Source organism: Aristolochia californica, unplaced genomic scaffold (assembly GCF_029961685.1).
Source record: "Aristolochia californica isolate CCGP_79_NKW_82.1479 unplaced genomic scaffold, dmAriCali1.0.hap1 SCAF_3, whole genome shotgun sequence".
NCBI lineage: Eukaryota > Viridiplantae > Streptophyta > Magnoliopsida > Piperales > Aristolochiaceae > Aristolochia > Aristolochia californica.
Window position 1 is genome coordinate 13,642,775 of NW_027181992.1, and position 16,136 is coordinate 13,658,910.

Genomic DNA, 16,136 nt, shown 5'->3' on the forward strand with positions numbered 1-16,136 from the left:
ACTCAGATCTCTCCTTCCCAAAATCATTAGCCCTAGTCAGTGTGCTTTTATTTGTGGTTGAAATATCCTTGATTCAGCCTTGGTTGCACATGAACTCTTGGACTCCTTAAAAAAATCCAATAGACCTAGATTTGTCCTGAAACTTGAAAAAGCTTTTGATTGTGTTAACTTGAAATTAATTGACCAACTTTTTGACAAAATGGGTTTTGGAACACCCTGGAAATTTTGGATGAGAAGTTGCATCTCCAACGTGTCATACTCTGTCCTTGTTAATGGAAAACCCTGTGGTTATTTTAACGCCACAAGAGGCATTCGGTAAGGGACCCTTGTCTCCCTTCCTCTTCACTCTCATTGCAGAACACTTGGCATCCATGGTCCGTCTTGCAAAAAATTCCGGTTGGCTAAGCCCCATCTCTGATGATCCTAGTCAAGATATTTCCCTTCTTCAGTATGTTGATGACACCATTCTCTTTGGTGAAGGTACTTTAAAAGAAATCTCTCATATTAAAGCCCTGTTAAATTTATTTGAACTCTCCACTGGTCAAAAGCTAAACTGGACAAAATCTTCAATTACTGACTTCAATATTGATCCTAATGTGTTAAACTCCACGGTTCGTTATCTGGGATGTAAAATTGCTACACCTCCTACATATTTGGGCCTACCTTTGTCACCTACTCTGCCTTCCAAAAGCTCTTGGCATCCTATTATTGAGCGTTTGGAGGGCCACTTGGTGTCCTAGAGAGGAAATTTTTTATCTAAGGCTGGTAAACTTGTTCTTATTAAGTTTTGCTTGCATGGTATCCCTTCTTATTTTCTCTCTCTATATCGATGTCCTGCTTCTGTCCGTAAAAGAATTGAACTGCTCAAAAGGAGATTCCTATGGGGAGGACTGAACGACGAAAGGAAATATAGCCTTGTGAAATGGGTTGAGGTATGTAAACCTAAAACTCTTGGCGGACTCGGGATCCATGATACTGCTACCACAAATTCTGGATTGTTACTTAAAATGGATTTGGAAGTTTAACTTATATCCGAAATTGATTTGGAGGAAATTGGTTGTTGCTAAAGCAAATAAATTATTGGGTTGGTGGATTGAGGGTGGGTGATGTAATAGGTTGTCCCTTGTGTGGAAAAAAATTGTAATATTGTTACCTGCTTTCAAAACGGCTGTAAAATGTTACTTTGGCATGGCAAATGTAACAAGATTTTGGTCAGACTGGTGGACCGGCACCACAACATCAACATCAGCGTCAACTTGGTTTCTAACCTGGTGAGAAATATTGAAGCGTCCATCTCGGACCAGCAAACTGATTCCGGAGGATGGAACTTAAATCTCTGAAGATCACTCTCTGGTTCTGAGGCCTTGGTGGCATCCGACCTCATCACCATTCTTTCCTTGGTAAGACACAGAATTGTTCTGATACTCTTATTTGGACGCCATGCACTCAAGGTAATTTCTCAACTTCATCTGCATACAATTTCCTGAGTTGTCCCAGCCCTCCACAAACCAAACATCCTGCTGCCATTGCATGGACCTTGCTTGCCCTTCCTCGTGCTAAATTTTTTATTTGGTCCACATAGGAATAAAATTCTCTCATCAGATTCCCTAATCCAGAGAGGAACCTATGTCCCCGACCCTCTATGCCCCTTTGGCCAAATTTCCCCAGAAACAGCCACCCATATCCTTTTACATTGCAACTATGCCCATTTTGTGTGGACCAACCTCCTCAACAAAATCGGTCTCCAATACTGCCTCTCTCAAAATCTCTCATTTACCATCCTCTCAGTTACTAATGCTAGCTTCCCAAAACTCGAAAAATTATTAATCTCTTGCTGTGTTGGGCATCTCATTTGGGCATTATGGAAAGAAATGAATAATTGTAAATTCAATTTAAAATCTATTCCTGGCAATACATTGGTTGAAAAAATTATTGGTCAAGTTACTGCATGGATCCTTCTGCATAAGGAATTTAGAAATCTAAATGGATCTAATTTTCGTGAGAACTGGTGGATAATTGCTGGTATGTCTTATCCACCTCGCCCCCCAATTATGGAAATTTGGTGTTCAGCACACCCCCCCCTTAGGCCACTATAAATTGAATTTTGACAGAAGCGCTTTTGGATGTCCTGCCCCAACGGGTTTTGGTGGTGTTCTTCATGATGAAAACGATATTCTTCTTTTTTCTTTCGCTGGGCTAATTGAAATTTCAGATTCAACTACTGTTGAACTCTTCGGGTTACTAAATGGACTTCGGATTTTCAAAAGTCGTCTTACTGAGCCCCTTTGCATTGAAGGAGACTAAAAAATTGTCATCAATTGGTGTGCAAAGACAAATCTTCCACCATGGCGGCATTGATGTTTTATGATATATGTAATTTAACCTCTTTTTTAAATTGTAATCGGAAGTACATTCCTAGGTTAGCTAGTCATTTAGCTAATGCTCAGGCTAAATTAGGTGTTTCACTCCAACACCTTGTTGTGGAGGAAGACCCTGTTTAGCAAGGTATTGTAATCTTTCTCCTTCGTTTTAATAGCTTATACATCTTCATTCAAAAAAAAAAAAAAAAAAAAAGCTGAATCAACTTTGCTAAAGAAGGTTGTCCTAACCGTAGCCACTGAAGTGGTGATACTGCAGAATGTAAAGCATGTAACGGAGGTTGTGAGTGTCCCTCCAAACGATAAAGTCCACCCCTCTCATGCCTGGAACCAATCGTCAAAGCATGTAACGGAGGTCGTGAGTGTCCCTTCAAACGATAAAGTCCACCCCTCTCACGCCTGGAACCAATCGTCCTCCTCGTCGTGAGATCTTGAAATACAAAATAAGATGGATAAAGGTTATTGAGCAGCTCATGGACTTTGTAAGCTGACTATTGACAACAAGTTAAGAGGAATCTTAGGAACAAGTAACATTGATTGTAGTGACATAAAAGGAGTAGGGACTAGTGTACCCCTTCCCTGAACAAATGACACTGATCCATCAGTTAGGGTTACAAACTTGATATCAGGACACTCTTTTAAAATAGAAAACATGGAGGACATACCTGACATATGAGTTGTGGCTTCTGAGTCCAAAACCCAAGTTGGACGTACATTTAGAGCAGATGTACCTGAATTTGAGAGTGTGGTTGTAGGGGTTGACATCGGAGAAAATAACCAAGTTGCTGTTGTCCAGGCATTTCCATGGCCTTGAGTCCTGCTAGCCCACACAGCCTTGATATTTTGTTCTGGTCGACATAAAGGACTAGGTTGCAGTTATCTCGCAGAGACCCTCATATGCTCGAATCAGGCTTTGTGGCCAATAATTGTGCTCTAATAGAGTCAAATTATGTCTTAAACCTTAAAGAAATATTGCAATGTGCACCTATCCTTTCTGTTTCTCGTTTCCCTTTCATCCAAAGTAACGGGATGAAAAACACTTATCTCTTACAATATACCAACCAACTTACTGTAATATGTAATGATAGACCTCTGATCTCTCTTGAGGCTAAACATCTTGGCATATAGTTCAAAAACTCGTGACAAGTTGCTTTCTTGAGCATAAACAGACTCTAAGAATTTCCACAACTCCTTCGTTGTGCAGAATTCATAACTTGATTTCTTAAATCGGAATCCATACTGTTAATTAGCCAGGTCATGATCTAACTGTCCTTGACTTCCCAGTCGTCATTCATAGGGACAAGAGGGTCATCCTTAATGAATTTTGACTTCTTCTTTGCCTTAAAGTATAATTTGACTGATCTTGACCAACTCAAATAGTTTTGGTGGACAATCTCTCTTTTTCTTTTAATACAGCTTACACATCTTATTTCAAAAAAAAAATCTCTCAAAAGTAGTTATAGTAGTATCTTTCCGTTCTGAGTTTCTAGTGTTCCTTGAAGGGGTAATAACCTCACCAAAATCTGCCGTATATGCCACAAAGATTAATCCTTGACAGCCACAAAACAACACAATCAATTGTGCAAGTGCTGTGGGCCCCACTTCTTAAAAAATTAGGGTTTTATCAGTTGGGAGTACCAATCTGCCCTAAGATGCAAACCACTTACTATTGTAGGTAAAACTCAGAAATCTCACAAAATTTTCAACTTTCATGGCTGACATATCCAACCCAATGATGATGCAGGCAGTCTGAGTCCAGTCAAGGGTTGTGCAACAATTAGGTGGAAGGAAAACTCAATAAAGATTCCTCTTTTAGGGCACGAACCAAATTCTATGCACTTAATATTGCGTAAGTCACTAAAAATATCCAAGAAATTAGTGTTGACGTCAGAGCCCAAGGTGATGGAGGTAGGAAACCCAGTGTGGGTTGTGCACAATGCAGAAAAGAGTGATTTTTCGCTCAATAAACCCTCATGGAGCAGTAGATAGTCTCAAAACTGCTCAAGTAGTAGCAGTGGCCATTAAGCCTAGGGTTATGGCTGAGGAAAAACATCGAAGTTCAGATTTTTACTAACCAATCACAGCAGATTTCAAAAACTCCCCTCAGAGGTAGTTGCTGGCTTCAATGAAGGAAGAGGATGGCTTCACATACTTGTAACTGGGTCTTACTGCTTTAATACCATGTGAAATTATGGAATAAGAGGGATTGAGAGAGGAAGAAGAGGAGAAGAAAGAAGGAGAGAGAGGGCAGCAACAAAGATAGAAGTCTCTCTTATGATTAGGGTGATGGTCAACTCCTAATCACCTTATATAGCATAAAAGAGTGTGTAAGGGCAATAATCACTTAAACTTAATTACACCCTTATATCTCCTTCATTACACCTCCTAATTTACATGAAATTTAAAACTATCAACCATACTGAATAAGATAAGTCTATTCTAGAGGTGCAGACAGTAAGAAATTACCAAACTAGCCTTGTACTGTATTTTTCAACAATAAGATTTGGGAGTGTTCTAGTTACCAGTCATCAAATACTGAGATATGGTATATGAAAAATTTTAAACCGTCATTTTCCAAGTAAAAACCAGGTTCTAAACTCTCTTTTCCTGGTTTCCTTTTGATCAAACAGGTTTGTATTCCTTCACCGTTGATTAGGGGTGGCATCGAGCCGAGCCGAGCCCGAACCTGCCTATGTTCGAGCCGAGCTTGATTTAAATATTTCGAGCCGAGCTTTGAGCCGAACTCGAGCCTCAACATACATTTAAAAATTTTCAAAAAATATATATCAAATAAATTGTATATAAAATTATACATACATTTTACATAAAATTGGGCATGACCTCTACATAAAATTAGGCATAACCTATATATATAATACATGTATAAGATTGGGCATAACCTCTTCTTAAATTGAGCATAATCTATGTATATAATACCTGTATAAAATTCGGCATGACCTCTACTTAAAATTGGACATAATCAATATACATAATACCTGCATAAACACTCCATAAACACTCTATAAAATTATCTATACATTCCCTAAACACTCCATGAAATTGTTTATACACTCCATAAAATAGTCTAAACACTCCATATACTACATAACATTATAAATAAACTCCATACAATAATCAAACACAACAAAATTAAATGAAATATCACTATCAATTTACAATCACCCAAATAAAAACTATAAATCCATTATAAAATTACAAACATAGTTGTTTCTCTTAATGCTAGACGTCCCTGCATGAGCAAAATCTCCACCTATGACAAAAAAAAAAAAAAATAAATAAAAAAAAATTAGTTATTGTCAGATAAAAAAATACTCTTCCACTACTAGTTACTTAATGTCGTTAAAAATATTAAAATTACCATGATGAGAGAAACATGAAAAATCATATAGCTGGTAGCATTATCTCTGCACTCTTCTTCTCAGGCTGTAATCATAAAACAAAATTTTAATAAATAAATCTTGCTAAATAAACTTAAAAATATTATAATAAATAATTAATCAAAGAAATTCACCTTTTGATTTTTCTTTACACCGTGAAGAATCCGAACCCAATCACTGCCACAAATCAAAGCTTGAACTGTATTTGGTGCAAGGAAGAACGATATGAGTCTATTACTCTACCACCAGCACTAAATGTAGACCCTGAAGCTACTGTGGATATGGGAATTACAAGGATGTCTGCTGCCATCTTAGATAATACCCAAAATTTCATATGATTTACTTTCCACCATTCTAAAACATCAAAATCATTTTGTGAAGTTTCCTCTCAACTATATACACCTTCAAGATAAATTTCCAATTCTGACCTTGGTGAATTAACTACATCCTTTTGTTTCATATAACTCATTAACTTTGACCAACCTGAACTTGATGAAGGCCTACGACTTGTGGAAACACCCATAGAGCTAGTACTCCAAACAATCTCTTCATTTCTAATATCCACATTATATAAGGATACATATTCATCGTAGATCTCATATAAGGTGCGTCGAACTAAATTTATATTCATTGTAGCTTCCTCCTTAGAATATATCACTGGAAAACACATTTCGATCAACTTTAATTTGACCCTTGGATCCAAAACTGAAGTAACAGGCATCAATAAATTGCATTCACCGCAATACTTCTCAAATTTCTTTTTCATTCTACTAACCATTGTCCTAATGAAAACATTTTCATTTGTACAATGAAAATCCAGAACTTCTTTTACCCTATATACTTCACTAAGGTACAAATTAGAAGTAGGGTAGTCCCTCCCAGAAATTATATTAATAACTGCATTAAAAACTTTTAGAATCTCACACACCATGTCAACCTTTTCCCATTCATCAAAACTTGGCAAACAATCATAAGTTGGTTCTCTACCTTTAAATCTAGAGAATGCATCTTTGAATTTTAATGCAGAAGACAACATGTCATAAGTGGAGTTCCAACGAGTTGGACAATCAATAACCAACCTCTTTTCACCAAGTTCTAATTGTTGAACAATTTCAAAAAAAGTGTGAAGTCTAACCTCAGACAGATTTATGAATTTGACACTTTCACGCACATTATCAATGATATCCTTAATCTGAACAAGACCATCTTGGACTAATAAGTTCAAAATATGAGTACAACAACGCATATGAAACAACTTTCCACCACACCAAATTTTTTTTCCTTGAAAAATCTTGTTTCAAAACTCTGATACAAACATCATTATATGCAGCATTATCAACTGAAATACTAAAAACTTTATTTTCAATCTCCCACTCTTTCAACCACTTGTAAATAGCATCTGCTATATCAACGCCATGACGAGGAGGAACATGCACAAAACTCAAGACTCGTTTTTGTAGCTTCCAATTATTGTCAATAAAATGCCCAGTAATAACGATGTATTCAATCTTTTGATTCTGGGACTTCCAAAGATCCGTGGTAAGACTAATCTTGTTAATCTCTTTTAACAAAATTTTCAATTTCTTTTTCTCTGCCTCATACACATCCATACACTCCTTCTTAATAGTCTTACGAGATATTTTCTCATAATTCATATTTGCCATCTTCATTACAAAATTAAATCCCTCCTCTTCTACTATCATGAATGGATGCTCATGCATAAGAATCCAATGAGCAATGAGTACTCTCATTTTAGCTTCATCATATTTTCCTCCAAAATCCATAAAAGGAAGTCCAGATGGACTCTGATCAACATTAGACCCCGCTCCCACTGGTTGAAAGTTTAAGGTTTTTTGTTTTCTCATTGCCACTTTTCTACTAGTGCAACGTTTCAAATGTCAACTCATATGTGTGGTTACTCCACTACTAATAACACTCAAATTGATTTTACGATGAACACATTGAGCCTTTTTTGTACCATTAAGTGATACTTCTTTGAATTCCAACCACACATGAGACTTTTTTTGTCTTTTTGAAGTATGGGTAGAGTCATCTTCATCCTCATTTATGGTAATTTCATCTGGGCCCACTTCTATGACAGAGGGTAGTGACTCTGGTGGAGTTGAGTCACTATTTATGGCCACGCTAGAACTAGTGTTAATTATTGATGTCAATTGAGGAGGTGTTGACATTCTTACTTATACAAAAAAACAAAATTACAAATTAAAAACATAGAGAAAAGAAAGCTATCCAAACAACAAAGATCCTACACATAATTTAAGATACTTGTCTATTCTTAGAGGAAGGTACGTGACGTTGTGACAATCGGGAACGACCCTTGTCTTTCAATGCAGCGGGGTCTCTTTGAGCCTGTAGCCCTGCACCCAATCGTTTCCAATCCAATATACCGATCCTTTTTTATATATAAATTTAAAAACTTATAAGAGAAGGAAATAAGCACACCAATATTCTCTTCTAATATTCTTATGAAATTCAACCTCAATACCAAGAAATTAATGATAAAAATGAAAAAAAAAATTCAAACCTTATAGAAACAGAAAGTGTGTTCGCCGTTCAGGGATATCTCCAAAAGCCTTTCCAAGAATGAAGGAGCACTGCTGAAACGAAACGAGAGTTAGAAATTTTGTAGGGTTAGGTCGCTGACGAAAAAAAAAAGAACATTAAATAAAAATCTTACCTCCCGTCGGACCGTCACTTTCGTCTTGTCAGCGAGGAAGAACTTCGGTTGAAGAAATCAAAGAGGAAGGATAAAAATCAATTGCAAAAAAGAGAGATAATTTACATCCGTCTATATCTAACGTATCAATTCAATGAAATATTGGGTCTAAAAATTAAAATTATGTACTGTATTCCAAAAATACATGCTTACTAGACTTGTTACTAGTCTAACATAACAGAATTGGGTTGAGTTCTATATGCATAAAAAAAAGTTTTTTTTTGGTGAACAACAATTTAATTATTATGGTTGTTTTATGGACCACAATATTATATTTAGGAATAGGAAGAGTTCCATAGGAATAAGAAGAAGACACATGAAGAAAGAACAAGCTCTGATCACACCAGATAGGTTTTTTTTTACAGTTTTGCAGTTAGGACATGATTTTTGTCTACACAATTGCTTCAAAGAGCATGTTATCGTAATTTTAATTCTCTCAAGTTATTGAAAAAAAAAAAAACAGAACCATGTCACAATAGAAGCTACAGAAAAAAGATAAAGACTAATCATTGCATTTTGGATAAAAAAGTCCACTACTAGATAAAATATCATTAATATGGACACAATCTATATAAATAGAGATCAATATTGGTGAACTAGCAAAAGTAGATGTGCACTGTACATTGAAAATGTTGATAATCCACATATTGTGACTAGAAGAAGGGTTTTGAGACTTTGTCCACAAGAAAATCGTATAGGATACCAAATGTAGGACAACATATGAATGACGACAGTACAGAATGCAATGCCGAGCACAGGATGAATGATCCTTTTCAGCTTAAACAGATTCTTAGGAGAGAACTGAAGTTTTATGCATTTAAAACCAATACCGTTGATAGCAATATAGGTGGAAATTGGAAGGTCAAAGCTTAGGCCTGTGAGTAATAAGATAATAATCAACTACATGGTCTGCTAAATTCTCTTCATGCTTAAAAAAACCTCATGATAGAAAACGGATACGAGATAAACTTATTGATTGAGGAAAAAAGGTTAAAAAAAGATTAAAATGATGTATTTAACTTTATCTGGAACATATATAACGAACCCCAGAGTCCCGTCAACTAAAGGCTAACTAGACTTACAAAAGATAAAAATGAAAAAAAAAAAACAACTCTGAAATCACAGAGGAAGAAAACGTACAAAAGATAAAAATGAAAAAAAAATCAACACCGAAATCATAGAGGAAGAAAACGTATAGAAGATAAAAATGAAAAGCAAAAAATCAACTCCAAAATTGCAGAGGAAGAAAAAATACAGAAGATAAAAACAAAAAAAACAAAAAATCAACACTTACAGAAATAGAGTGTTCGACGTTCGGGGATATCTCCAAAACCTTTCAAAGAATGAAGGATAACTGCTGAAACGAAGCAAGAGTTAGAGATTTTGTAGGGTTAGGTTGGCAACAAAAAATAAAAAAACATTAAATAAAAATCTTACCTCCCGTCGGACCGTGGCTTTTGTTTGTTAGCGAGGAAGAACTTCGGATGAAGAAATCGCAGAGGAAGACGAAAAAATCGAAGTCTTTGACAGAGATTGAGGAATCAGAGAGGGAGAGGGAGAATGAGGGATTTCAAGACCAAAATCCCTTGTTTCCCATGAATACCCGCCGACGGACAGTGATTTCTGCGAGAAAATCATGCTGAAACGGCATGGAAATGGCAGGACGGAAGGGAAGAGACGGGCTCTCTTTCCCGAATTTTATTTTAGAATTCCCCTCGATTCCAGAATCGCCGCTCGTTAAAACAAGCCGGTTCGCGAGCCGACGAGCCGAACCTGGCTCTGCTCGAGTTTGGCTTGTTAATCTATACGAAACTATTTCTGAGCTCGAGCTCGGCTCGAGCTCGATATATAATGAATCGAACCGAGCCGGAACTGAGCCGAACTCGAGCGGCTCGCGAGCCGGCTCGGTTCAAAGCCACCCCTACCATTGATGATACTCATATTGTCATTGTTTTTAATGATGTTTAAATGATTTCTTGAATGCTTACATCTATCCAGAGATACGAATTCAGCCTTCCTCCTAAAGTGGTTATGGCACTTCAATGTCTACTCCAAATGCCATTTGGAGACCTATGGTGGCCAGAAATCTCAGCTTGGACGGAAGATGGTGGATCAGTGGAGGGAAGCAACATCTCTTGCCTCTTTGGCACTCTCTCTATTCATTGATCACGTCCTTTCGTACTGGGGTCAATTTTGTTTGCGGGCAATGGCAAAACTATTCGGTTTTGGACTAACCTTTGGTGCAAAGGTTTGGAATTGAGCAGATCTTACTCTCCTCTCCTCCCCATTTGTTCCTCCCAAAATGCCATGGTTGCGAACTGCGTGGCCTCTCTGGGGTGCTGGAATTTCTTTTTTCGACGGGGCCTTTTGGATTTAGAAGCTATAATTGCTTCTCAGCTCTTATCAGACTTGCAAGATATTGATATTAGACCCACTACTCCAAATAAGCACATCTGGGTGCTTGATAGCAGTGGAAATTTCTCTGTCTCATCAGCCTTCTTGCTCATCACTAGAAGGCTCGAGCCACAACCTCCCTACATCAGCTCTATTGCCTGGATGACGCTGGTCCCCCCAATGATTAATTTTTTTCTATGGAATGCCCTTCATGGAAAGATACTCACGACAAACAATCTTAGGCGAAGAGACAATACCTCCCCTTGCAGGCTCTACCCACTATGCTCTCATGAAGATGAAACCATCCAGCATTTATTGCTCCATTGCCATTTCTCATGGGAAATCTGGACTCGGATCCTCCATGTCATTGGCATTACATTATGTATGCCTCAACAATTATCGGATGTCGGTCTGTTTCTCCAACACCTTCCCATACCTAAGTTGGGGCCTATGATTGCGTCGGCTTGCCTTGGGTACATCCCCTGGCTGATTTGGTAGGAGAGAAATAATCGGCGTTTCAATTCCAAACTTCTCTCAATTAAGGCGATCACAGAAATGATTGTGGGACAAATCTCAACTTGGCTTCATACCAAGAAGGATTTCAATACGTTTAGTGACTCCTCTTTGCGGATCAATTGGCAATGCATTGCGCAAACATCTGGAAGCCAGTGGCCTCCAACATGCATTTTGTGGTCCCTCCTTCCTCATGGAACTTTCAAGCTAAATTTTGATGGTAGTGCTCGGGGTAGTCTGGGACTTGCTAGCTTTGGAGGAGTTATCAGGGATGCCTTGGGTAATATCCTTTTTTCATACGTGAGGCTGATGGAAGTTTCAGACTCCACTGTTGCAGAGCTCCGGGCCTTATATTATGGTTTAACCACTTTCAGAGATCATCTCCACGACCCCCTCATTGCTGAAGGAGATTCCAGCGTTATTATTCATTGGTGCTCCGCTGTTTCTACTTCTCTTTGGAGACACTGGCCTATTTATCATCTTGTTTTGGACATTGTTGCCAAACTTTCTTGTACTTGGTCACATATTCCCCGTTCCGCTAATTCTTTGGCCAACGGGCTTGCTAAACATGGGACCTCCCTTCTCGCAATGGTTGTAACGGGAGGCCCCCTTAGTTTGTAATTTTTTCTCTATTAATATATTATCACTTTTCTAAAAAAAAAAATCAATAGTAATTATAACATTCTGATAATGATACTTTTTACTATAAAATAAATATCACTTGTCATATTCTACTGCATCATGTGTTTTTAACTGACGTTCCATTTTACATGTAACTAGGTTTGGTTCATGTTTTGGTATTGAAAGGCTGTTGACCTGATACAACCTTCATTACTAGGCTTCAGAGTGAGAATGAGTTGACGGTAGCGCCCTCTTGGAGGTCCTTGGCTCAATTTCTATCTGAAGTGAGCTCGAGGACAAGATTGTACGGAAACACACCTATAGTGTGAAATTCCCGGTTGCTTCAGCATACCTCTACCTTTCCAGTTGGGTGTCATACCTTGGGCAACATTATGTGGTACTTGCTTGGCGCCTCTCAGCCCTTCCCAAAATCAGATTCTTTATTTGGAGCACCTTGCACAACAAAATTTTTACGGTTGAGAACCTTTAGAAACGTGGCAATATGGGACCCACTATCCATTGCCCCCTGCGGTCTTTTTGAGGAGAGTCTCACATCCTCCTCCTCTGCCCTCTTGCTTGGAGAGTTCGGACTCAGCTGCTCAATCTCATTGCTATCCAGCTCTGCTTCCCAATCTCATCACTTCCACTTGCCATCAGCTTCTCGGGGTCCTCCTCTTCCTTTGGGGAAAATCCTCCTTTCTTCTTGCTTGGGTCACATCCCTTGGGGGCTTTGAAGGGAAAGTAACAACTGCTGCTTCAGTTTCAAGTTTGCTAGAGTCGATGAAGTTGGAACGGGCATCATTGGGCAGGTATCTTCTTGGATTCACTAGAAAGAAGTTCATCCATCTTGGCAACATCCCTATCTGCAATAATGGCATCTTGTTGCCCAGATGTCTACCTTGTCGCCCTGGCCACCTGTTCATGTGGACTCCTCCATCAAGCTTTCTCAAGCTCAACCGCGACGGCAGTGCACTTGGTAATCCGGGTCCAATAGTCTTTGAAGGAGCCATCCACAATTCGGGTGGTACCACCCTCTTCACCTATTCAAGACCTTTGGGGATCTCGAACTCAACTATTGTGGAGCTCATGGCCCTCCTTCAAGACCTCATTCTCTTTCGGGATCATATGAAAGGACCTGTCATCGTTGAAGGCGTCTCCAAAGTGGTGATCTCCTGGTGTTCTTCCCCATTTTCTGAGCCCCCTTTGCGGCACTAGAATATTTTTTATGATGTCAAGGATATTTCCTCTTTTCTTTCTTGAGTATGAACTCATGTTTTGTGGTCTGCCAACTCTTTGGTTGACACCTTGCTAAGAATGTTGTTTCCCTCCATTCTGTCATTGTGAAGGGATCTCATTCCTGATTGTTTTTTCTTGCTCTCTTGTGCTTAATAAGCTCATCAATTTAAAAAAAAACAGAGAGAGAGACTGAGAATGAAATGTTAAATAATTAGTTTTACATCTATAAAAGATGTGTTAGTACAGTGTGGATGTTGAGATAGATGTGTGGCAAAACTAGAAAGATGAATTCAGAGATGCACTTATTACAGTATACCAAGGTGTAGCACAATTAGATGAGGAAATAAGAGAAAGATATGATCTTGATTTATTTATTTTTTAAATTTTTTGGGTGTGTTTTATCCATGGCAGGTGTGAGCAAATGGACCAATAGAAGAAAAACCAACATGTTATAGGTTGAGGGTGCAAGAAAGATTGGAAGAAGGATGATTGACTAATGGAGGTGCCAAATGATAGTACCTAACATCAATAACCCATAATTGATTTGATAAGTTCCGACAATGGTTATTGTGTTGATTCATATATATATTTGGCTTGTAGACATCCTCACTTTGTCATCTTGTGATTATTTTTCTTACAATGCTCTGAATGTCTCTCTTTGCCTTTGGGCATGCAATCTTTTTTGCTTAATTAATTTCCAGTTTTACATTAATGATTTGCAGCTCAGATACATGTGAGACAGAAGCTTCATGCCAATATTATAACAAACAAGATGTGCTTTCTGTCATTGAAGTTTTAAAATTGGATGCTTCATACAGTGGCATAGTTACCGCAATCTCCACATACTGGGATGTTGGTAGAGAATCAACTGAAGTGAAAGACCAATGTGACACAGGGATCCACTTTGATACAAACTTGGATATGGATGTCAAAAGTTTTGATGCTCCAACACAGGCATTTGATGAGTCAAAACCAGTGGATACCTATTGCCAATCTGAAGATTATGGTCTTCAGGACGGTATTGTTGCAATGAGCCAATGTGTTGAAGTGACACTTTCATTTGCAAGCTCTGAAGTTTCTTCAAAATCTGGTGCATCTTCTCCTGGGACTAAAAATATAGAAAAGGTAGCATTGACAAGTGAAAAAATTCCTCCAATAACCAGTGACCCAGGTTTCGCCCAAGAAAACCCCTCAAGAACTCCACGTGATGAACATGGGCAGTTAGTAGTTAAGCTGAAGAAAGAAGGGTTCTATCAAAAGCAAAGTCAACCAATTTCTTATACTAATTATTACAGTTTTGGTCAGATGGCTTATTCTGTTGCTGAAGAATTTACAAGAAAAACTACAGATAGCATTAAGGATCCATCAAAAAAATCTGATGAAGAGATAATCTCTCAGCAGCTAAAGATTATTTCTAAAAAATCATCAATGTTTTGTTGGTTCAGCATTCATAAGTTACACGAGGATGCAAAAAAGGAAAGATGTGGTTGGTGCTTCTCATGTAGAACATCTGCTGATCAAAATTGTCTATTTAACACTGGTGACAATAAAGGTACTGAGGTCTCTAATGATGAGGTTTTTGGAATTCGAACTAAGAGGAATACAAAAGCCCATCTTAGTGCTATTATATATCATATTGTCTCCATTGAAGATCGGCTCAGGGGCCTCCTATGTGGTCCATGGGAGAACCCAAAATACAGTAAATTATGGCGTAAAAGTATTCTCAAGTCATCCAGTGTTGCCTCTGTGAAGTCACTCCTCCTTGTTGTAAGTAGCTCTCTTCTCGTTTTAGTTCTATTTCCCTCATTTATTGTTACTTGTTACCTCTGTTTTAATTATTTGAATGATTTAATTCTCCAGTTAGAGTCAAACTTGCGGCGTGTTGCACTTTCTGCAGAATGGTTGAAACAGGTAGATAGTGCAGTTACTGTTGGGTCTGCTTTGCATGTTTTGACGAGTTCGATGAATGTGTCTACAAAGAATTGGGGTGCTAGAAAGCGTGCTAGAAAGAATATGCACCAAGGTGAGGAGTCCATGTTCGTTTCACATGTTGCTGCTAAATCAGGTATCCATTGGTGGAGGGGTGGAAGACTTGCTCGTCAACTGTTCAGCTGGAAGATGTTGCCTCAATCATTGGCTCTCCTAGCTGCCCGACAAGGTCCGATTTTAATTATATTTTGTTGTTTCATGTTTATATTTACATTTTTATGTTGCTTCTGTCTATATTACACAACTTGATAACTTGAGTAATTGCTCTAACTCTGTAGAAAATTTGAATTACTATAGGTGGGTGTAGGAAGATACCTGGAATATTCTATCCTGATGGATCTGACTTTGCCAGGAGAAGTAAGTGTGTTGCCTGGCGAGCTAGCGTTGAAATGTCAACTAGTGTAGCACAGCTAGCTTATCAGGTATAACTATGTTTAATACTTCAGTGGGCATTTGGGCAGACTTCTCCAGACGATTCACAGGAATACCATGTCTTTCATTTCTTTGCTTGTGCTTTGTGTGGGTGTGGATAGGGATTTTCCAGATTCACAAATTAAAGCATTTCATTATAGGTCAAACTTCTCGTTGATCTGCTGTTATGGTTATAAATGAGGTAATTGTGCTTTGCTAGGAGAGACAGTATCAGTCAATCCTTAATGGTTTGTGGCTCTATTAAATGGAGCTTGGGTTGGTTTTGATTTTTGTTGCTTGGTTTGTGCTGGAGTCTTTACTTGAGCTAATTTGATAATGTTTATGGGCACACATGAGCATACTTGTGTTTATTTTAATGAGATGACTAATTGTAGCCAGTTGTCGTGGAGATTGCAACTAGCTAAACTTGTTTCACAAAAAAACTTTAGGTATAAATCA

At 38.2% G+C, this 16,136-nt stretch overlaps 1 protein-coding gene across 3 annotated transcripts in view; it reads left to right on the forward strand.

Annotated features, from left to right (window-relative positions):
* The window catches only part of LOC137959047 (DDT domain-containing protein PTM-like), a 70,219-nt gene that overhangs the window by 22,160 nt on the left and 31,923 nt on the right, over window positions 1–16,136 (forward strand). For all 3 annotated transcript variants that reach the window (XM_068806320.1, XM_068806322.1, XM_068806321.1), the window contains exons 3-5: window positions 14,000–15,044; window positions 15,138–15,435; window positions 15,564–15,688. In XM_068806320.1, the coding sequence (XP_068662421.1) occupies window positions 14,000–15,044; window positions 15,138–15,435; window positions 15,564–15,688 (1,468 nt within the window). The remainder of the gene's footprint in view (window positions 1–13,999; window positions 15,045–15,137; window positions 15,436–15,563; window positions 15,689–16,136) is intronic.